A 24621-nucleotide genomic window follows, 5' to 3' on the forward strand; every position below is an offset into this window, starting at 1 on the left:
AGGACCTTCTGATCCCCACACTTCAGTTCATGTCATGTTCCTAACTATAAGGTTGTTTTGTTGTTAGGCATATAAATCAGAGCTGCTTTTCTGGTTTGTGTTCAGGTGCTGACAAGCATTTCCAGGAGACCTTTAGTACCCTCTGCCATCTCATATGACAGCAACTAATATGTTAGCTGGCTCTGTTTGAGAAATTCAATAGTGATCATTTACATACCTTCATGATTCATTATATGTGGAAGATAAAAAATACATTTGCAAGTCAAATAGAGATGTTTAATTTCTGGGAAAATTTCTTTAAATAACTTAAAAGTGATATTCATTCTCATTTTAAAATGTTAGTAATCAGCTACATGAATGTGGTCTACTGAATTGCCATGCCACAGAGCAAGTGAACACTTGCCAACATGTAGTGTAGAGACAACCACAAGTTCAAAACCAATTTCCAATTTATAATGCACCAGGTGGAATGTTGTTGGGATGACTCACTGAGATGAAGAAAAATTGGAAGTAAGAGTCAACTCAGTTGAAACTTTAAACAGAAACAGAAAATGGTGGAGAAACTTGGTAGTTCTCATTTGTACAGAGAAAAACATTTCAAATCTAGTGACTTATGTCAGAACTGAAAATAGCTGGGAATGAGTAATGAGTTGAGAATGTATGGTATTCATGCTGATGATGAAAGGTGGGGGCGGGGGGGGGAAGAAAGAGAGAGAGACAAGGATACACGGAGATTGTGCCTGGAGAGAGATAAAGGGATAGGAAAACAAAGAGGTTTTTAGATTAGATTAACAGTGTGGAAACAGGCCCTTTGGCCCAACAAGCCCACACCGACCCGCCACCCACCCATTCCCCTACATTTACCCCTTACCTAACACTACGGGCAATTTAGCATGGCCAATTCACCTGACCCTGCACATCTTTGGACTGTGGGAAGAAACCGGAGCACCCGGAGGAAACCCATGCAGATACGGGGAGAATGTGCAAACTCCACACAGTCAGTCGCCTGAGGTGGGAATTGAACCCGGGTCTCTGACGCTGTGAGGCAGCAGTGCTAATCACTGTGCCACCGTGTCGCCCACTAGTTGATAGTTGATAATAGGTTGATAATAGATTGAGAAAGACATAAATGCTGGATATGGTGCTATCAGAAATGCAAATGATTGAAAATGGGTTGACTGTGCTGTGTTCAACCCATACAAAGCAGGATCTAGGAGTGTGGGAGAAGGATAAGGAACATAGAGGAGGGTGTTTACATTCTGAAATGTGAAACACAGTGTTGACTCCTGAAGGCTGTAAGGTACTTAGATGGAAGATGGGGTGTTGTTCCTCCAGCTCGAGTTGAGTCTCGCTACAGCAGTGCAGCAGGCCTGAGTCAAAATGTTGGTACCTACGCTCCACCTGTAAAATGACCCTGAGCTTCCAGGTACCTGCCAGTTCAACACACCACAGTATTCCCATGTCAACGTTTCAGATTTCTGGCATCCACAGCTCCGTTTTTATTTTAGTCAGTTTAAAACTCCTTATTCTGAGGAAATTGGAACAGGTGTAAGCCAATTAGCTCCTTGAGCCTGTTCCATTATTCAATGAGATCACGGTTGATTTGCAAAATAACTTCATTTCCTGTCTTTGCTCCATATCCCTTCATACCTTCAGCTAACAAAAATCTAATTATTTCAGTTCTAAATTAGTCATTAATTTAGCTTCGATTTTTGGGCATGGAAGATTAGATTAGATTACTTACAGTGTGGAAACAGGCCCTTTGGCCCAACAAGTCCACACCGACCCGCTGAAGCGCAACCAACCCATTCCCCTACATTTACCCCTTTACCTAACACTACGGGCAATTTAGCATGGCCAATTCACCTGACCTGCACATCTTTGGACTGTGGGAGGAAACCGGAGCACCCGGAGGAAACCCACGCAGACACGGGGAGAATGTGCAAACTCCACACAGTCAGCTGCCTGAGTCGGGAAATGAACCTGGGTCTCTGGCGCTGTGAGGCAGCAGTGCTAACCACTGTGCCACAGTGCTGCCCACGGTGGCACGGAAATGTTCCAAACTTCTACCACACATTGCATTCAGAAGAGTTTCTCTAATTTTTTGACTGCCTCCAGCCCTAGATTCCCTAACTAGCAGAAGTAGTTTCTTGCACACTACCGTTCTGTTCCTTAATGGTCAGCCATTGTGATAATGGCTTGTGCACCTATTCATATGGCTGGCATGCCAGGTAAGATGAGTGAAGAGAGAGTCAGTTGTTAGGTGATATATCTTTAGACTACTCATATTATTCATTGAAAGCTCTAACCCTTCATGTGTAACATAAAAATAATTTAGAAATAAATAAAAATAAACCTACCTTAGGTGAGCTGTGGAAATTTTGTTGAGGGTGAGTGTGAATGTGTAGAATACACAGTCAGAGATATACCATAGAATGAGACTTGAATTTTATACATAAAGACAAATTTCTTTATCATGATTCCTTGTGCTCTTTCTCAGAATTCTGCTCCACAGAGCTTATGCTTTAACGTTATTTTACAGTATTAAGAATATAAAGACATTCATCAATGTGAAAGGATATCTGCATTCTGATCATGAAACATTTAGCAAATGTGACAAAACCTAAATCTGACTTTTCTTTGAATGCCACAACAGGATGAGAAAAAAGAAGATTTTAAAAATATCAGGGCACACTTCATGGATGACAACAGTCACACGGAATGTAGACAAAGTCGACTGAATGAATCCAGTTATACAGTCCCTAGACAGAGTATGTTCTGAGTTTCAATGATCTGTTCCTATTGAAACAAATTAATCTAGTTTAAGAAAAATGAAATATAATTTATTTTGTATTGAGTTTTTATATTTTTGAAAGTTGATGTTCCTTGTTTAACTGAATTAATGCTACTCAAGTCAATTAAAGTCCTCATCATCAAATTGAAGTAATTCTGGATGAAACTTGAATTGAATTGAATTGAATTTATTGGCTCAGCTGGCTGTTGTCAAATCCACATTGAAACTTGGACCACGTGTGGTCAAAAGATGCCTGTAAATTGATGATTTTTGTTCTTTGTTTAAAGCCACATCAGCCCATGAAAGTCCAAAGTAGCAAATTGGATGATGGAATTTGAAAATCACAGGTCTAAGTCTTACATCATCATGACAACTTTTATAAATGCCCTACATGGCAATATTTTCAATCTTAGCTGAGAAGTCAAATTGGCACCAAGTGGAAGACAGTCAGACTTTTAGAATGAGAAAATTAGAGGGCAAGTCACACTTGTGCATCACTGTTGTTTATATATCAGTATAAGTGATGTATTTTTTAGAGGCACATTGTCACATGGGCTTTTACAGCAGAATGGGAGGCCATTTGGCCCATTATGAGTGTGTTGATCAACAAACGTGAGACTGCATTAATGCTGTTTTTCAGCTTTTTGCCCATAGCTTTGGAGGCTAAATCAATGCCTAAATATCGTCATATCTAAATACTGCTTCAAGGGTGACTCAACCATCCTTTTGTTAAGAGAATTCCAATCTCCCACTGGATCATCCTTATCCTTTTCCATAACTATCCTACATCACCATGGCTGAAATGTTCCTCCAGAGACACTCCTTTCACATTCTCTGGCTCATTTCCCAACATTAGTTCCAAATTTGTCTCTCCCTTGTTGGGCTTTCTATATGCTGGCTAAAATAACTTTCCCAGATGCAGTTTAAGAATTTTGATCCATCCCTGAATTATCCTAGGTAATATTTAAATCATTAAAATCCCCCACTATTGCTGCATTGTTGTTGAAATTTGATTATGTATTTGCTCCTCTGACTCTCCCTGACAGTTTGGGGCCCTAGGAGATGCATCCAACAGCATGTTTACCCCTTGTACCTTTTACACTGACCCATTTGGTCTTATTTGATGATCCTTCCAAGATATTATCTCTCCTCTCTGTCATAATTGGTTGCTCAATTAATATTGGGACCCCCCAAACCCGCACCCCACCAACCTCTCCTCTTCTATCACTCTCTCTATCTTCTGCGAATATTCTATAACCAGGAATATTCAGCTGCCAATTTTGACCATCTTCCAGCCAAATCTTGGTCATATGCTCATGGGTGTACAACAGAATAGCTATTTGTGCCATTAGCTCATCAGTCTTACTCTTCAGGCTCCTTGCGTTAAAATATATTCCATTTAGCTTTGCTAAACTCACATCTTTCTTATCTACCCCATTTTTACTCATCCTTCCAGACTCAATTACTCATGTTTCAGCTTCTAATTCCATCTTAGGTTCTATCCTCTCTGAAGTACTTATCAGGTCTTATCTCCTTGCAGTCTAGTTTAAATTCACCCCAACAGCATTAGTAAGCCTTTCCATAGGATGTTGAACCTCTTCCTGTTCAGATCTGACCGATTTCACTTCCCCCAGGAATGGTCTCAACTCCTCAGGAGTCTGAAGCCATTCCTCCTGCATTATCTCTCCAACCATGCATTTAACTGTTCGAGCCTTTTATTCCTAAATTTACCACAATGTGGCATTGTGAATAATCTGGAAATTATTACTTTTTTGAAGTCCTGCTGTTCAATTTCCTGCCTAACTCCCTCACATCTGCTTGCAGGACCTGTTTTCTGTTTCTTTTGATGTCATTGGTTCCAACACAGACCATAACCTCTGGCTGTTCACTTTCCCCTTTCAGAATACCTTGCAGCCATTCTGTGATGTCCTTGATCTTGACACTTGGGAGGCAACACACTATCCTGGAGCCAGATCTATGGCTATAGAAGCATCTGTCTATTCCCCTCACTAACAAATCCCCTAACACTGTGTGGCCTTCCACAATTCCTTCTGTATTGTTAGGCTGAAAGTACTTAACGGGTTCTTTAAGGTCTGATCAAGATCAACACAAGACACAGGCTCATCAATCTGAATATTTATAAACTGAATCTACTGAAATAAATTAAAGGCATGAACAATTGAGTGAAACTATTAGCTTAAGCTACATAATATATGCACACACACATATAATACCTGTACACACTTGTATATAAAAAAAACAAGTGAGTCTTACACTGCCTTCTTTCCATCGATGGCACGTGGTTGCCTCCCAATCAAAGCAGGCTGTTTTTGCATTAGGCCTGCTTGTCACATACTTCAATTTCTTTCAATTGCCCATTGCCATGGTAATTAACCCTTAACATATGATGCTTGATGGTCTGGATTGAAGATATCATTTTCCAGCCCAGTACTACACCTCTTCCATTCACAAATAGCTGCCACCACCCCCATAGTGCCATGGGGGATTGGCACTAACTGGCCTCCACAGAAGAACTGTCATTCTCACTGTTTTCCAAGGCCAAAAAATGGTTTGTGAATAAGGTACACACAGGGGATTCCAGCTCTACCTGCTTGGTCCTCTGAGTGGTGGTCTGCTATTCCTCCTCTGTCTGCACTTCCATAAGCTGTGGAATGACCACATCATGAAGCACATATCCATGGATCGCTCGGCCTCATCAGTGTACTTCAGTGGCCCCAGCTATTCCTCAAATTCCAAGACTGGAGCTTAAATTGCTTCAATTGGAGTTATCTCCTGAACACACGGTCACTCAGACTGCTAGGAGTGCTGAGGATTTTATACGTAGTGCAGGTTGTAGAAATCATAGCTTTCAAGACATATCTTAACTAAATTGAATATGAACACTTGCTTTTAATTTATCCATATTCCTAATTAAGCATAAACTAGAACAATCTTTTTCTTGTTTATGTCAGATAACCAGAACTCCTTAACTGTGTCCAGTGAAGAAATTTAGTTTTGAGTTCTAAATTATTAATTATAAAGGTGTCTTAAGCTGTATTTACAGTCTTAACTTAAATCAATATCCAGTCATGAGATGAGAGAGAAGTACCCACCAATCACCTATCTGCTGTCTTGTGCCATCACATTTTGATTTTGTTTCTGTGACTTCTCGGCTTTTAACCTCACTGTCACCACTCCAAGCCCCACGCAGCTGTACCACTGGTTTGATTATTTCTGGGACCTCTCCACTCTCACTGCTTCTTTTAACCTCACTGCCATCACTTCCAATTGCCCCACAGCTCTGCTGCCATTCTGTTTCTGGCATCCCTTGGTTTTCACTGCTGCCTTTTCACCTCAGTGCTGCTGCTCCGAATCCCACACATAGCCATTGCTGGTCTGTCTGCTTCAGTGATTTCTGCAGCTTAGGCTTCTTCACAGCCAATAAGTTCTTTCAAGAATGTTGACTGCTTTATTGAAATTCACATCAGGCAATTTGATCTCGGCCAAGTTCCACAAAGAGCAATGAATTGAATGATAAGCTTTGAGATATTGGTTGAGCTAATAATATTGGCAGAATAAATTTGATTAGTTTCTAATAAAACTCTAGACTACCTACATCTTGAGAGCTTGATAATTGCAGAGCTAGGTACTGTAAGATATTTTTGATTTTGAATGTAAGGTCATTAATTCACAAGCAGAACTTAAATTCACATTAGGATTAACATTCCCATTCAAAATAGTTATCGCAGGCCAGTTAAACTGTGTTTAGATCTATTTTGAATTCCTAAAAATACATATTTCGAAATTTTAGAAGCGAAGTGAGTACCATTTATCTTCAATTTATTTTCTTTTAGCTGCCTCTGTAGTTGAAAAGAACAAAATCTGGTCTTGGGCTTTATATTTAGAAGAAGAAAAGGCTATTGCTGCTCCTGTCAAGCTCTTTCGTGAGGTAATACTCATTCACATTTGCTTCTTTATTATTTTGTTAGCTTCAGTATCGACTAACATAAGAAATTTATTCAATGTGACTCAATATTCATATAGTTCAGACCTACTTATCCTTTTTCCAGGCACATTTACCATTATCAACTGCCCATAACAAGAACTCCTGCAAAATTACAACATGTAAGATCGCAGGCTGTTGGTGGATCTTATTTTATAGTGTTTCCCTGTTTTTCATTTCCTCACTTTACAAAACAATAAGGGGCCCTATATGTTTCCATCACAGTATGTTGCAATATAAGGTGAAATAATGTCTTCTGTGCTTTCTGAAGGTTAATTGTTAAGTATCTATTCATTTTTGTTGGTGTAAAGATGGCAATGGGGTTTGGGTTTTTCCTAGATTCTGAGTCATAGAAGATCCAGTTACACATTGGGAGTGGCATGGTTCCAGTATGTTTCAGCAGTAGGTCATTTTTTACTTCAGGCACTGCTTTCGCATCTGACTTCGCATCAGTTTCCTGAACAATGAAAATGAATGGCCACGGCAGTGTCTCGTGTTAAGCTGTTACAGCTCTGCTTTTTTAAGGGACCATGCCTGGATAAAACTTGAAACATGACAGAACAGTGTTTCCATTGAGCTGCACAGGCCTACACTGTGCGCACTTCAGAGAATCCGCACTTTCTGGATAAATATTGTACATGCACAAAATCCTTGAAAGTGACTGTGCACTTATTGAACTACTGTCTCAAAATAACTTCATTTAAAGGGAGTGATGTTTTACGAATGTGTTGATGGAGCCAAAACTGGGACCGCTGAATGTACAAGATAGCAAAGCAGCTCAGTCCTTCAACCAGGCCCATCTAGAGATGTTGTAATGGGTGTGAGGGCTTGCTGGCAGACGATAAGATAAAAGAGCAAAATTAGGCTATTCAACTCATTGAGTTTTCTCTGCCATTCAATTGTGGCTGACTGTCTTCCCTATTAATGGGAGGAGGATGTCAGCCAGAGCAGGCAAAAAGGCATGTTTGGAAATTGCTGAGGAGGTCACCAGCAGGAGTGCGGTGCCATATGCTTGAGTTCAATGACAGAAGAGGTTTAATGACCCAAACAAACCTGGAAATATGAATGACATGACAGATTTAGAATATCCTAAAGCACATGTGGGCGGCACGGTGGTACAGTGGTTGGCACTGCTGCCTCACAGCGCCAGAGATCCGGGTTCAATTCCCGCCTCAGGCAACTGACTGTGTGGAGTTTGCACGTTCTCCCCGTGTCTGCGTGGGTTTCCTCCAGGTGCTCCGGTTTCCTCCCACAGTCCAAAGATGTGCAGGTCAGGTGAATTGGCCATGATAAATTGCCCGTAGTGTTAGGTAAGGGGTAGATGTAGATGTAGGGGTTTGGGTGGGTAACGCTTCGGCGGGGCGGTGTGGACTTGTTGGGCCGAAGGGCCTGTTTCCACACTGTAAGTAATCTAATCTAATCACATCTGACCCAGAACCACTTCATTTTTTTTCCAAATCTCCTGCATACTTCTCAATGTAGCATCACATCTGGCAGGTGCACCCATTCCTTTCCATTCGGACATCTTCACGAATCCTCATCTGACCATACACCACTGATACTCTCTTGCCTTAATGCACTGTCACAACCAGCCCAACACAATGACATCCATAAATGCTGCCCATCAATTCTTTGGACACAGTTAATTTATCAAACTCTGGTTTCTCTTTCACCTTGCAAGAGAAGAAAAGGCAAAATGCAAGCGGGAGGCAGATAACTAGCGCTGGTCCTCCAGTCAAATGCATACCGAGAGCTGCTGAGGAAGAACCACTGGAGATAAACCAAGTATTGGCTTTTGTAGATGAAGAGGGAGATTTCTCCCACCTACCTGCTGTCAGAATTAACTTTCTCTGCTCTGGAATACTTAGCAACAAAGCATAATTGGAATTTGGAACTTTCTGGTTTAGATAAATCCATTAGAATACCTCACCTCAGATGGGTAAACTGGATATAAATATGGATCTGAGATATAACACTGTGACAAAACATTTTATTTATCAGAATAATGTATCTTCCATGTTTCCAAACTATTACATTGTACTGAAAGGAGTTATTGACATTGAGGGAACAGGTGATTCCAGATAATCCAGAATTAGCACTTCCAATAGACTGAGACAAGGTAAGAAGTATACACTAAACCACCAATATCAAAAAATCTGAGATCATTTAAGTTCACAGAAATATTGGTAATTTACTGTTGGTGCAAAAGGCTTGAGAACTCCTTCCCAATTGACCAACTTATTTTCCTTTTGTATCCTTATCACTCTCTCTCCTGCAGTCTTCTCATTGTAACAACCAAAGATTGTTGGTCTCAGCTTCAGTTGATGTAGGCCCATTAGAATAACCTTCCATGTCATTACATTCACTACTTCCGTGATTTTTTCGAGTGCTGTGAGTGACGAGTCTGTGATTTGTGTGGGTCAACAAGTCTCCAGACATTTGATTTCTCTAGATTTCTAATTTGTAGACTGAAGAGGTCACAGTGTATCACACAGCTACGTGACATACAACACGCAGTCACATTGACTTAATATAATAGCAGCTGAAAGATGGATGAGTGCACAGTGATAACTTCTTACCTTCTTGATAGTTCTAATTCATGTTTGCCATCTCTATCACTGACAGTGCCTTTGATACATTAGAGGCAGTGTTGCAGGAGGAGGAGCTCACTCTGAGCTTGCACCATCGTAGAATTCCTGCACACCATCCATCAGCTTAAACATACACCTTAATGATACTACCAGGACTGCTATTGAGTATGGTATCTCTAACATCACAAATGAGCAGGAGTGGATATTGAAATCCTGTCTCAATAGAAGTGTGGTTTTGAAATGGAGGATCAGATCTGGTCATGTTGAACAATGGAGCAGGCTCGATGGGATGTAGGTATCGCTGGCAATATCAGCATTTACTTTTCATAGCTGACTGTCCTGTTTCAACTCAGGAAAAAGCCTAAAGACAATGAGCAACAATCACTACATCTGCAGAAAACTATCAGAGACAAAGGAAAAACACATTCTGCAAAGAAGGGGCTGAAGACTTCTGTTTTGATGGCATCTTGATAGTCTTGACACTAGGAGATTGAGATTTCTTTGTTAAAATTACTTATCCCCAAAGTGTACCATTTCTGTCATATGACCAAACATTTACCCAGGAAACCAGAATATTACAAGAATGTCTGCTTGCTGAGGAAAGGCATTAACATCAAGAACGCCTGAAAAATGGAATAATAATATCTCTCTCAACAGTTTATTTAAGCTTGGATCCTAACTCTGTTACATGTTGGAATATGTCACAGAGATGGGTAATGTTAAAATAAAAGGAATTTCAAATGCCATAACCCTCTTTTGGAAAGTTATTGATTGTAATCCAAAAGAGATTGACTCTTGAAGAAGTGCTACCTTGGCTGCAGTTTCAGTGGAACCTCAAGATTAACATTGTTGTGTGTGTGTGTGTGTGTGTGTATCATTTCATATTATTACTGAATTTACTGAATAATAAAAATGACCATTTATTTGTTGTTTGAAAAGGTCTAACTGGCTTGATTCTCCTTAACTTTATATATCTTCAAGTACATAATGTATTGAAAATAAAACAACTTTCAAAACTGTCTCTAAGTGTCATGGAGATGTACAGCATGGAAGCAGGCCCTTCAGTCCAACTCGTCAATGCTGATCAGATACCCTAAATTAATCTAGTTCCATTTGCCAACACTTGGCCCATATCCCTCTAAACCCTTCCTATTCATATACCCATCCAGATGCTTTTTATATGTTGTAATTGTATCAGCCTCCACTGGCAGCTCATTCCATACATGCACCCTGCTTTGCATGAAATAGTTGCCCCTTATGTCCCTTTTATATCTTTCCCCTTTCACCCTAAACCTATGCCCTCTATTCTGGACTCCGCCAAACTAAGGAAAATACTTTGTCTATTTATCCTATCCATGCTCCTCATGATTTTATAAGGTGACCTCTGTAAGGTTAGCCTCCGACGCTCCAGGCAAAACAGCCCTAGCCTTGTCAGCTTCTCCCTATAGCTGAAACCCTCCAACCCTTACAACATCATTATAAATCTTTTCTGAGCCTTTTCAAGTTTTACAACATCCTTCCTGTAGGAGGGAGACCAGAATTGCACACAACCTGAGTGTACCAATCTGAGGAGTTAAGTAAAAGGAAAACATTCACTCTTGTAGGCTTGGTTAAACATATTCAGCAGACTCCTAACTTCTGCCTTTGGTGGTAGATGTTGCTGTATGTCAGTGTATAATCTATTTAAAACCACAGAAGTTTACAGAACAGGCACTACCATGTTTACGACAACTCTTTGTTTTAGTGATCAAAAACTAACTGAAATATATTTGAGTGTCAAAGTTGAGGAGCATGTTATTGAAGCTAGATGTCAATATTTAAATTCACTGCGGTCAAGGTAATATATTGTAATTGTTTTACAATGTAACTGCAATTATCTTGTTTTGAACAGTATCAGTCCTTCCCACTGAATAAAAATGGTTTCAGAGCAGGAATGAAGTTAGAAGGTATTGATCCTACGCATCCATCAATGTACTTTGTACTCACCGTGTTTGAGGTACTGGAAGCAATGTTTCATTTTTGATTGTACCTTTATACATTTAAATTATAAAAAATTGAGTAACTGCTGCATGGAATGAACAGGTTCAGGTTGTAAATAGTGAAGGAATAAAGAACAGAAAAAAATGTCAGTTCCTGAAGAGCCATTTCACTTATTGAATATGTTTGCTGGCTTTTAGTTTTAGAGTTTCCTGTTGATTGTTTTTTGATGAGTGAGCCCCCTGACAATGATCTATCTGAGAGCTGTTGAAATTCAAGCTGAAATTCATTTCAGAATACAGTACATTAGTGAATTTGTATGTACTGTGAGACAAGTATGTGACAAGTGGATGTGTAATCAGAATTACTTCATTAATCTTTGAATATTTTATTTATTGTGACAACTGCAATGAATGTTTTTTCTCAAAACTATTGTCAACATACAAAGGACAGTAAATGGCAGAAATAATTTAGTGGGTTGACATAGGAAGTTGAAGATTGTATCAATTAGATAATATGAATTAAATCCCTTAAATTCTATGAGACCTTAACTGCAGAAGAGTGCAGAAGGCACTTGCAAATCCTATGAATTTTCTGATGCAGATTTTGGTTGACTGTTTTGCAACATACTAAATTTATAATCCTCATCCTTGTTTACAACTCCTCCATACCTTGCTCCACCCTCTTAACTCTGTCTTGACATTGCCTGCAGCATTCGTATTTTAGTCTTTTGTGCAAACCATGTTTTGAGGATTTGTCACTGAACCCAAAATGTTAACTCTGCTTTCCCTCCACGAATGCTGACAGACCTGCTGAGTTTTTCCAGCAAATACTATTTTCATTGGTTCTGATTTCCAGCATCTGCAGTTCTTCAGTTTGTTTTTTTAATTAAAACCTATCTTTAATAAGATAACTTTTCACCTTTAAAACCCTTTCTCAAACTCAGGTTTCCATTGAAACTATTGATGAGATAACCTTCTATTCCTGAATAGCTTGCACCAATCCCTGTAATATTTATTCTTCCTTATAAGGTACCTGACAACATTGTTTATATTGATGATGTGGTGAAGGTATTGTATTGCGAAGTGACCACATGCCACTTATTGAAGGAACCTGATAACTCAATATTTAATTATTCTGCTATCCTCCCTACGTACATGTAGAACATACAATTACAGGGAAAAGGTAGCTGCAGGAGAAGGCTCACTGTTCCAAAGGCTAGGTTCACATGAAGAATAAGCTGTAAGCATACATGTCATGATTTGGAGATGCCGGTGTTGGACTGGGGTGTTCAAAGATAAAAATCACACAATACCAGTTTATAGTCCAACAAGTTTAATTGGAAGCACTAGCTTTTGGAGCACTGCTCCTACATCAGGTGGTTGTGGACAACCACCTGATGAAGGAGCAATGCTCAGAAAGCTATTGCTTCCAAATAAACCTGTTGGACTATAACCTGGTGTTGTGTGACTTTTAACTTTGTAAACATGTACTGGTTGAAGAACAAGCAACTTGTAATCATAAAAAGGGTGAGCATGAAATGAATAGAAATCTTTCCCATTGAAAAAACATCCTTTACTTGTTCCATGCAGACTGTGGGCTTGCAGTTTATCACCCCTTGTATTTATAGGAATCCAACAACCTGGGACGGCGTCAGTGACTCTTCTTACTTGACTGCCTCATTGGGGAACTTAGTTAAGGACCTCGCAAACCCCAGTGACATGTTGGAATGACAAATTTCTTCCAGAAGCAGCTTTACAGAAACCAGAGGCATAAAAGTTTAGACCACAGTGAATTTTCACTGCAATTGGTGATGCAGTGCATGTTTTAATGTTTTAACATTGGGCTTGGAGTTAAAAGTTGGTAAATGGAAAAATAGGATCAATTGCGGACTAAAAAGAAGATGTATACATGGAAACAAAGAGCATTCTTAATGTACTAAATGAACATTTTGCATCTGCCAAGGCAAAAGTTGCTGCAAAAGCCATACTGAAAGAGGACATCAATGGACAGGATGTGCTGAATATTGATAAATGGAAAATAGAATCCCTACAATGTTAAAGCAGGCCATTCAACTGATCGAGTCACACTGATCCTGTAAACAGCAACCCTCTCAGACCCTTCCCCCTACCCTATCCTTGTGACCCTGCATTTGCCATGGCTGACCCATCTAGCCTGCCATTCCCAGACACTATGGGGCAAGTTAGCATGGCCAGTTCATCTAACCTGCACATCTTTAGATTGTGGGAGGAAACCCAAGCACATGGAGGAAACCCACACAGACATGGGGAAAATGTGCAAACTCCACACAGACAGTCGTCCAAGGGTGGAATTAAACCCGGGTTCCTGGCACTGTGAAACAGCAGTACTAACCACTGAGCCACTGTGTCATGCACAAGTTCTTAAAAAAGGCTGGATAAATCACCTAGGCAGGATGAGATGGCATCCAGAAATACTGAGCGAAGTAGGTAAAGGTGGAAATTGTAGAGACACTGACCATAATATTCAAAGCCTCCTTAGAAACAAGGGTGATGCCAGAAGACTGGAGAATTACAAATGTTTCACTCCTGTTCAAAAAAAGGGCTAAGAATAAGTCCAGCAACTTATTTGCAAACCATGTTTAATAACTCGGTCATGCTTTTTGATGAGGTAATGGAGAGGGTTGCTGAGGGTAGTGCAGTTGATATGATGTGTGGAGACTCCCAAAGGCATTTGACAGAGTGACACTGAACAGATCTGTCAGCAAAGATAAAACCCCATGGAATAAAAAGAACAGTAGCAGTATGGGTGTGAATTTGCTAACTGACAGAACATAGAGAGCCAGGGGGAATGTTGCTTTTGAGACCGGAAGAAGATATACAGTGGATTTTCCAGGGGTCAGTATTAGAACCACAACTTTTCCTGATATTTATTAATGAGTCAGACTTGGGTGTACAGGGCATAACTGCAAAACTTGCAAGCAACAAAAAATCTTGGATTGTGAACTTTAAGGAGGATGGTGATAAACAAGAGGAGCGTGATGGGAGGGCATGAGGCAGATAGAATTTCATGCAAGGAACTAAGATTTGGTAGGCAGAATGAAGCAAAATAATGCTAATTACAGGGCACAATTCCAAAAGGAATGCAGGGCTATAAGGGGTGTCGGTAGAAGCGCATGAATCATTGAAGTTGCTTCACATGCACCCAGGCTTCAACTGCATAAAAAGTTCCTGATTCAGATTCAAGATGCTGTAAAAAAAGGTTACACTTGCATTTGTTTCAGGTCAGCCACCAGGGGTCCCTGCAGAACATCTGAACGAACATGGCCCAAGCTCATTTCAGTGTTCCAACGTTAGAATTTGTATCATCAGATTTTGATCCAGAAAACTTCTGAAATGTGAAACGATTTCTGCCCTTAGGCATGTGCTCTGTTTGCATTTGTTTGATTCAGCATGGTAAGCAAAAGAAGCAAGTCATGCCAAAGTTAACGAACAAAATGGCTATGTCTGTCACCAGAAGGCAGTGTATCGACACAATGTCTAGAATTATAGCACCATCCCCCTGCTGTTTGTTCGGAGATGGGTAGGGGGAGCATTTAATCAAGCAGAAGGCTGCACGGTGGAAAGCCTGTCACCTTTCTGTCTTTGCCTTTGCCTGATTACTTCTGGAATGGAATGGCTTGTGGAAGGACTACCCACCAAAGTGACGATTGTGGTCCATAATTAGGCAATTGATGCCCATTTAAGCATATTGTCTCTCCTGCACTAGCATTCAACTGATAGCTGATGCGCGAGTGCGTGGGGGATTTTTTGGAGGCTGAGGGGTGGATTTTCATCCAAACACATTCATTGCCCAGCTGAGGGATCTGGCTTTCGGAAGAGGGACCTCCTGAAATTCACCCCCTGCTTTTTATTATGATGCCTAACCCCTCTCAACAACTGCCAACTGCTCTCTCTTTCTCTTTTGCTCTGGCTCCTTCAATGATTCTTGGTGGATGAGTTTCTGGCAATGATCATTGATCTCAGTGGTGTTGATTGATCTTGGAGAGCTGTCAGTTGCTGACTGATGGCTGCTCCTGTGAGTGGGACTTCTACACCCCTGGTAAGCACAGTGAAGGCTGTCTGATGGTGCTTTTAAATCTGGCAGGCCTTCCCTGAGGGAGGTGATGGGGTTACTGCTGGTGATTCTCTCACCAATGAATAACAGCCCTATTGTCAACATTGAAGTTCGCCCAATGAGCCCGAGCCAACTCATTGTAGAATCCTTGTTGCTGTGACATTGCTTCAGTTTTCTCACAGGGTTTGACAGTACAATGATGAATATTGATTATTTGAATTCCTGACTATAATTGGCATTTATGATTTTTGTGTTAGGTTTTAAGAATCTAAGATTAGCTCAACTCAAAACTAGATATGTCGGCGTTATCACAGCAAACTGATATTTTGTCTTGTCAAACAATATCAACAGAGATTACTTTTTTTCAGGGAGCTGCTGCTGTGTGGATTGATCCCAGTAACACAACAGACACAGTTCACCTGCTATAATTCTTGAAAACCTGTAACTCAGCAATCAAATATTGAACCTAAACAATCTGAAGCAAGATGAACCCTTGGGACTTTTGCACTATAGGACAAATAGTGCTACCCCAGCAATTTATAGTTTGAATGTTAATGTTAATGTTAGAAATTTAGGCTTGTCAATTCTCATCAGCAATTTTGGTAAAGGGAAGGCTCTCCCCCAGCAGAAAACCTGGCCAGTGAATTCTGGTAACCTTAAGGCTGGATTAATTGGAAATAAGCAGCTGTGTTGATGCTTGGAATGTAAAAATCTCTTGTTTAAATTTCTCCAATTCATACTGACAATTTTTGGTGACAAAATAGCAAGATGTTGCAATTTAAAAGATGAAAAGAATGTTATCAATATGCATCTGAAGGATTAGGCAAATGAGATAGGTATGCTTTTTAATGTTCTTACTGCTAATTCAAGTCATGTAGTAATAAGATTGGAGTAATGCATGTTCCCATGGCTTTGTTTGTAACCACCTCTTCTCATACAATGACGAGTGATCTTGTGGCTATCTTTTCTGGTGCTCCTGCTATCAGTATACAGTTATGTCAACAAATGTTCCAGAACCACCAATAAAACTTACCAGTACTAAATTTAGAACATAACCCTTTGGGAGTAATGGGATACAAATCTGTTTGCTAAATCCCACTAATTTCCTAATTTCAGCGATTTCACTATATGTGGTGTCAACTGAAACATTTGCTCTTCTTTCACTGGGGAAGAGATTCCGAGGAAGAGAGTTCTTGTCTTGCCAGTGTGATACACATCTTTTTTGTACATGGTATTGTTGGTAGAGCTTGGGATCAATCATTAACCTGTTCTTCAACTATAGTGCAGCTGAAGGCTAGTGAAGCCACAGTAAGAATTAAAAACACAGTGTTAATCCTTGGTTGAAATAGTTAGATCGATTAAGTATGCTATCTGTGTATGTGACAAATACTTTAATTATTTAACTAGTTATTAACTGTTGAGAATGTAGTTGTTATCATTTAGTTTGTCCTGGTGGTTTCAAAAGATGAGTCTATGATCTTGCACAGGAAAATGATATGCTGAGACTTTGCTGCTTAATGATAGTTTGCTTCTTGTTGGTGATAATGATAGCTGCATGGGGTTAAGTGCCCAGTTTGCTTGGCTTAAATTCACCATCACTTTTGTAAGGTAACATACACTTTACAGGATAAAGCAAGAGTGCTAAGAGTAGGTAATTTAATAATGAAACTGCAGGAAAGGCTACCTGTAACTGGATAATCAGAACAATGTCTTATTTCCTGAAGGTTTGTGGCTATCGTTTGCGACTCCATTTTGATGGTTACTCTGAGTGTCATGATTTCTGGGTGAATGCGGACTCTCCAGATATCCATCCGGCAGGATGGTGTGAGAAGACAGGTCACAAATTACATCTGTCTAAAGGTGAGAGATGTTCTAGCATTAATCTCATTAAACTCACGCTTTGGGTATTTATGAGTAAACTAGGCTATAACCTTACATCCGTTAAATTAAAATGACCTGGTATAAAGCTATTGATAGAATCAGAAACAATATCCTGAAATACAGTTATGTATTGGAGGGAAAATGTACATATGGCAAAGGCTTATATCATTTGATTAGTAAGTTTGATGATCTTATTTGATGCCACTTGTGCTAAGTTTGATCAGGGCACATTTGATTACAATGTCAGTCAGAACAAACCTTGTGATTGTCAAAGATTTACTATATCATTAAGTAAGCATGTATGCTGTGCTGTACTACATAATTCATGATTTTGTTTATAAAATTACCTTTTACACTACATCAGAATACTGTGTGTCTGCTGTGTTAAGACTTTGGGACGTTGTCGACAGGAACAAAAGTAGACATTTTCCACCAGATGGCATCATATCAAAACCTAGTATTATCAATTTTTTTTTTGAAAAATATTCAAGTACCCCTTTGGACAAATGTGAAAATTAATTCAAATTTACAGTGCAGCTTGATATGATTTAAGTGAAAGGAATCATTTTAGTACAGAATTGATTGATTCTTTTGAGTATAGAATGCTATTGTGCTAACATTTCAGGATACAAAGAGGAAGAATTCAACTGGCCGAATTATCTGAAGTTAACAAAGTCACAAGCTGCACCAAAACAACTCTTCTTCAATCAAAATACAGTGAGCAACTGCATTATTTTTAAGCAATTTCTTACATTTGGCTGTTGGAACAACATAGCTTTCTTCTCAGGTTGATACTAAGGCCTTTCTCATATAGCTTTAAACATTTTAATCAGCCTGCAAATGAATATAAGAATGTAAGAAGCAGGGGCAGGTAGATGCCTTACTGTCCCTTGAATCTGTTCCACAATTTAATAATAAGGTCATATCTGAACTTCCACCTCAGCTACAGCTTTCTGCATTATCTGCATATCCCTTCATTTCATTTGTATCCAAAAATCTATCTTGACTTGTAAATACAATGACTGCAGCATCCATGGCTTTCCAGGGTGGAGAATTCCAAAGACTTGCAAATGTTTGAGTGAAGGAATTTCTGTTCATCCCAGACCAAATGTTGAAATGTCAGCTGGAACAGTCTTAAATGAATGTTATTTTGCAATCTGAATTTAGTTTGTTTCTGTGAAATCACATTCACTAATTTGAACGATCATGGAGAGCACATTGGGTGCACTGCATCTTCAAGAAGAATACATTGGCATTTGGAGGTTCACCAGGATAGCTCCAGGGCTCAAACATTGGCTTATACCCCTAGGTGTTTAGTAGACTAAGGGGTAATGTAGTTTATAACTATATAATGGGAAACATGTTTTATCAAGCAAATGTTCTCCTGATGAGAGAATCTTAAAATTATGACTAGGGTATTCAGAAAGAGACCAAGAAGCAGCTCTCCATGCAAAAGTTAGTAGAAACCTCAAGTTCCCTTTCTCAAAAGGCAATGGTTGATCGAAATTCACAGATTTTTATTAGATAAGGGGATATGGATTAAAGGTGGGAAAATTGAGCTGCAGGCTAAGTAAATTACGTCTACACTCCCTGGAAGTCAGAACAATTAGAGGTGATATTTTTAAAATATACAGGATTCGTAAGGGGCTTAACAGGGTAGACATTGAGAAGTTGTTCCATTTGGCAGTGGAATCTGGAACATGGCGACATGGTGTGAGGAAAAAGGATATGTTATTTGATAAGGAATAATGTCCTCACTTGTGACAATGTCAATCATAAGACCTTTCTATCCCTGAAAATTGTGGATTCTCCATGGTTGGGTATGTTCAAGGATGAAGTAGATTTTTGGTGTCTCAGGGTCAGACAATATGGGAGCAGGTGGAAAAGTGGAATCGAGACACAAGATCAGCAATGATTATATTGCTTGGAAGATTGCAAGATCTAAGAGTCATGTGATCTTTTGATGCTCTTGTTTGTTATGTTGTTATGTTTTTAGCCATGCTGTAACTCATTGGAAGAACAGTTCAGAAAGGCTGAACAGAGACTATTATTCCTGTGTTCCCATGAATATGTCAGCATTAATGGAAACTTATTTGACTGTCTTTCTATGAGAGGCCTCTGGTTTCTCCTCTGGTGTGGAGACTGAAGTTAAGCCACTACCAGTTGTCTCTCTCTAATGAGGGAGTAGGACAATGGTGACTTTATGTTTGTGGGGAGGTGATGGCCTAGTGGTGTTATCACTGGACCCTTAACCAAGAGATACATGTTCAAATCCCACCAAGGCAGATGGCATTGATTTCAATAAAGTTCTAAATTCAGAGTCTAAAGGTGACTACGAATCCATTGCCGATTGTTGAGTTAAAAAAAGTTGATTCACTAATGTCCTTTAGGTAAGGAAACTACCACCCTTACCTGATGTGGCCTCTGCGTTACTCACAGCAATGTGGTTGACTGTTAACAATTATGAATAGCAATAAATGCTCGCCTGGTCAGTGATGATGTCATCCCGTGAATCACTGACTAAGAGAAAAAGGCCATGAAGATGGTTGGTAAGAGAAGTTGAAAGAAGTATGTTATTGAATGAAATCATTGTTTTGGAAAAGGCAGAAACCCAAGGTGCTTTAATATGACTGATGTTGTTCCTAGGAGTTTATGAAAATTGTCATTAAAAGCTCACATGCGTACAGTCTAATTGTGATTACAATAGTTCTCATGTTTGCATGGTTTTTGTAATTTGTGTAATGATGAAGAAGTTTGAAACAAGTGAAAGTGACTTTTAAAAAGTGATGTTGGAATAGCTGAGCCAATTTTACAATAGTTCAGTTGATGTTAGGCAAAATGATTGAATGTCATGATGTTTTAATTGGAAGTTTTCTTTCAGATGATTACCCCTTCGGGATTTCGTACTGGAATGAAACTAGAAGCAGTTGATAGAATGAATCCATCTCTAATCTGTGTTGCTACAGTGACAGATATAGTTGAGAACAGGTTCCTGGTCCATTTTGACAACTGGGATGACACATATGATTACTGGTAGGCTTTTCATTTTGCCATAGATTCTGGGAAAGCTACAAAGAAAATAAATTCAAAAAGGCACATAAAAGGCATTATGGAATGAAATGTAAAAAAGGTAGTGGTGAAAGAAGAATACTGCCAGTGCATGACAACTTAAGGAAATTAGGGAAATAAATGGGATGTAATCATGGATGGATTAAGGTTTATTTAAATAAGAAATGGACAACATATATGTGAGTTATGCTGAGGGATTTTTGATTTGTCCATATTGTTTCTTCCACAAAACTGATTTTCTTTTTTGCCTTTTCACTCCATACCTCAGCATCATACCTCATTTAAACAGGCTTACTGCTCTTGAACCACCTGGTGATTCAAGTCAGTAAGAGTTACCTGAGATGTTTGACTGATTATTTCCTATTCTCACTGGTTCCATTTGATTTTTGGTATTAACAGAGCTAAGGTCAATAATTTATTCTGCGAGCAATTGAGAGTAGACACTTACATTTTATCCATTGTGAGAGCCATGATCTTTAAGATAATATAATTCTTACAATATCCTGTGGTTTCAGTTACATCATCATTAGAAATGTTTGGAATATCAGAATACAATAATAATTTATTGTCACTTGTATTTTTACAAAGAATACATTGAAAAGTGTTTTAAGTTGCCATACTCCTTGCCTATATTAATAACAAAAATTATATACTAAAATAAATTAAGACCACCTTTGTTCAATTCATGGCTCAGGGGTTCCCAGTGTTGAGGAAAAGACAGTAACCACATTCTCCGTCGCTGCAGAAAGCCAACCTTGTAGCCGCTGAATCTTGGGCCGTTCGAATCCCAAAGTGGCTATAGAGAAGCCACCTCAAGGATACAACTCATTGCTGAACCTCCTGCTGAAGCAAACCACCATGCCAGGCCTTTGGAATCCCTGGCTGGAGGACGCTGCAGAAGCCACCTCAAGGAATTCCAGGCTGTTGGAATCCCAGAGCGAACTCACTGTGCTGCCGAAAATGCCAATGCCAGAATTTCAACAATTCTCAAAAAGACTTTTTTGTGTTAGATTTGGGTTGTAGTAGTAGCTGAGCTGTTAATGTCTAGGATAGATTCTCACTTCATTTGGTCAATGCACTGCTTAGAATATAACTCCTGTCTAATTTTAAACTGAGATTGAAAAATGGTAATTACATGTTGGTTCTACTTGTATTTACTTGTATTCTACTGGTTCTATTCGTAAAACCAATATCAAAGCTAATACCAAAACAATACTAAGTAACTACCAGAGGAATGGGCCTATGTGCAGGCATAAAGTACCTTAATGTTTATCTTGAATCTTGTCAGTTACAATTCACATTTAACATCTATTGATCTCAGAATGTGTTGTAATTGCAACTAAAATCTTGATAGTTTCATTTTCTGCCAATGTTTAAAAATAGCAATACTAATGTACTAATTGTTTTAGCAACAACAAACCAAGAGAACAGATAGATTATCTTCCTCTTACTCAACAATTTTCTTCACTAGGTGTGAAGCCAGCAGTCCATACATCCACCCTGTAGGTTGGTGTCAGCAGCACGGTAAACAACTGACACCTCCTCAAGGTAAGTGGAGAATATCAACACTTAACTGTTCAGAATCTGAAGCTTCCAATTTGATCTGTCGTCCAAATGGTTGAGGTAAGTGGAGAACACATGGAGAAAGAACTGTGAGCAATGAGGGAAGCAAATCAGAGCAGGACTTACACACTTAATGGTAACGTCCTGGGGAGTGTTGTTGAATAATGAGATCTTGGAGTGCAGACTCATAGTTCCTTGAGAGTAGAGTCACGCTAGATAGGATTGTGAAGAAGGCATTTGGTATGCTTTCCTTTATTAGTCAGAGCATTGCTTATAGGAGTTGGGAGGTCATGTTGTGGCTGTGCAGGACATTGCTTTTTGGAATATTGTGTACAGTACTGGTCTCCTTCCTATTGGAAGGACGTTGTGAAACTTGAAAGGGTTCAGAAAATATTTACAAGGATATTGCCAGGGTTGGAGGATTTGAGCTTTAGGGAGAGGCTGAATAGGCTAGGGCAGTTTTACCTGGAGTGGCGGAGGCTGAGGGGTGACCTTATAGAGGTTTATAAAATCATGAGGGTCATGGATAGGATAAATAGACAAAGTCTTTTCCCTGGGGTGGGGGAGTCCAGAACTAGAGGGCATAGGTTTATCATAATCCAACCAAGAAGAGTCAGCATGGCTTCATGAAAGGGAAGTCGTGTCTGACTAATTTATAAGAGTTTTTGGAGGAAGTTTCAACCAGAGTGAAAAAAAGGGAACCAGTAAATGTGTTCTATATGGACTTCCAGAAGGCATTCAACAAGATACCTCACAAAATGTTAAGTCATAAGAGCCTATGGTGTTGGAGGTATTATGGTGGCATGGTTAAAGAATTGATTAATGGGCAGGAAACAGCGAGAGGAGATAAGAAATTCTTTTTCAGTTTGGTGACTGGTGGGGCTCCACAGGGATCACAGCTGTTTACAATAGTTATTAATGACTTGGAGGAAGAAAGTGAATGTACCGTAGCCAAATTTGTAGATGACACATAAAGTAGGTGGAACAGCAGTTTGCGAGAGGGATATAAACAGCATACAGAAAGATACATTACATAAGTGGAAAAAGTGATTTGCATACGGCATATACTGTGGGGAAAAAGTGAAGCTATTCCCACCCTGGTTATACTCTCTTCCACCCTTTTCCATCAGGCAGAAGATACGAAAGTTTAAAAACACGTACCAACAGAGTTAATACAGCTTCTTCCCCGCTGTAATTAGACTTATGAATGGAACTCTCATATATTAGAGTTTATCTTTCTTTGCATCTTCTCTGTAGCTATAAGACTACATTCTGCATTCTGTTCTCTGCACTCATGTAAGGTTTTTTTGGTCTGGTTAGCATGCAAAACAATACTTTTCACTGTATCTCGATATATGTGACAAGAATAAATCAAATCAAATTGAAAACAAGATAGCCAAAGAGTGGTAAGTCCTATCACGTTTTGAATGTTCCTTTTGCAGCCAATGCATCCCATCAATAGTCTACCCTATTCCTCTCTGTCTTCAAAGACTAATGGAATAATTGACCCTGGCAGTAATCTCAGGTTATCTGGAGATACATCCTGTAGTTTTCAAGTTGGAAATTTAATTAGTGATGTGCTGCTTTGCTTAAAAGTTAAAACCTACTTAAAAATCTGTTCCTTGGTACTGTTGTAATCCTGGAGCAGACTGTTGAATTTATGTTCCAAGCTGGAGAGGGACCAGTAGTTTTATTTTGTACAATTTGAAAAAGTGTAAGATCCAGGTGCTTACTCAGAGAATAAAGCCACAGGTTCCATGGTTTTGAACAAAGAGCCATGATTTTTACCATACAGTTGTAAAAGTAATCAATCTACAATATTGACACAATTTATATTCTCATATCCAGATTTACTGTGGAGTTAATATGAGTAACAGTCAAAACTCCACTGAGCACATCAAATAGCAAATGCAGTTAGGACAGAATCCATAGATTTTTCAGCAAATCCCCAAATATTAGTAAAAAGTTAGATTTCAGTCATCATATCTCATTAAAACTTCACAAGAGATTTCAATACTTCTCTTCTAAAAATCTAGCTCGAGACCTCCCTCAAACATCACTTCACCATGGACTGCCTCAATAATGCTCATGTCCTGTTGGTGTATCGTCCTCTCCTGAGTCTGTGTTCCTCTGGTTTCCAGAAACTACACTCCAGCATTGAGGTGCAGGTGTGCCCCAGCTTTTCATAGGCAGCTAACTTCACTCAGCCAGTTTTTCCTTGTTTATTCTTGAACTTTAACCTTGAACAGCTTGAGAGCCTTTCACACCATATGTCTTGGATGCACTGAAGTATGAATTGCTTGCTGGTTTCTTCAGAACCCCACACACCTATCAGGATGTTTCTGAGCTTTAACTCCAAGACCTCACTGTACCTACAGCCATCCCACACTTCTGCTACAACCACTGCCCTTGTTCCTTGGCAGGATTGAATTTAGCAGCCTTGAGATGTTAGCTGTTGCAACATCTTATGCAGAGGAATCTTGATTATCCAAATATCAATTATCCGAATTTTGGATTATCCAAAAGGGATCTCAAGGTCCCGATAGAAACATTACGTCAAAGAGCTGTTTCAACCCTGACGTCTTTTGTTTACAGGTACAATGATTAAAAATGAACTCGGCTCACTGAAATGCTGCCGAGAACAGTCC

General features: G+C 39.4%; 1 protein-coding gene across 7 annotated transcripts in view; it reads left to right on the forward strand.

The window, feature by feature from the left end:
* The window catches only part of l3mbtl1 (L3MBTL histone methyl-lysine binding protein 1), an 83273-nt gene that overhangs the window by 32799 nt on the left and 25853 nt on the right, over window positions 1-24621 (forward strand). For all 7 annotated transcript variants that reach the window (XM_072556480.1, XM_072556484.1, XM_072556481.1 and 4 more), the window contains 7 exons: window positions 2657-2771; window positions 6649-6743; window positions 11280-11384; window positions 17185-17320; window positions 17967-18058; window positions 20223-20374; window positions 21882-21958. In XM_072556480.1, coding sequence (XP_072412581.1) covers window positions 2657-2771; window positions 6649-6743; window positions 11280-11384; window positions 17185-17320; window positions 17967-18058; window positions 20223-20374; window positions 21882-21958 — 772 coding nt within the window. The remainder of the gene's footprint in view (window positions 1-2656; window positions 2772-6648; window positions 6744-11279; window positions 11385-17184; window positions 17321-17966; window positions 18059-20222; window positions 20375-21881; window positions 21959-24621) is intronic.

Source organism: Chiloscyllium punctatum, chromosome 37 (assembly GCF_047496795.1).
Source record: "Chiloscyllium punctatum isolate Juve2018m chromosome 37, sChiPun1.3, whole genome shotgun sequence".
NCBI classification, from domain to species: domain Eukaryota; kingdom Metazoa; phylum Chordata; class Chondrichthyes; order Orectolobiformes; family Hemiscylliidae; genus Chiloscyllium; species Chiloscyllium punctatum.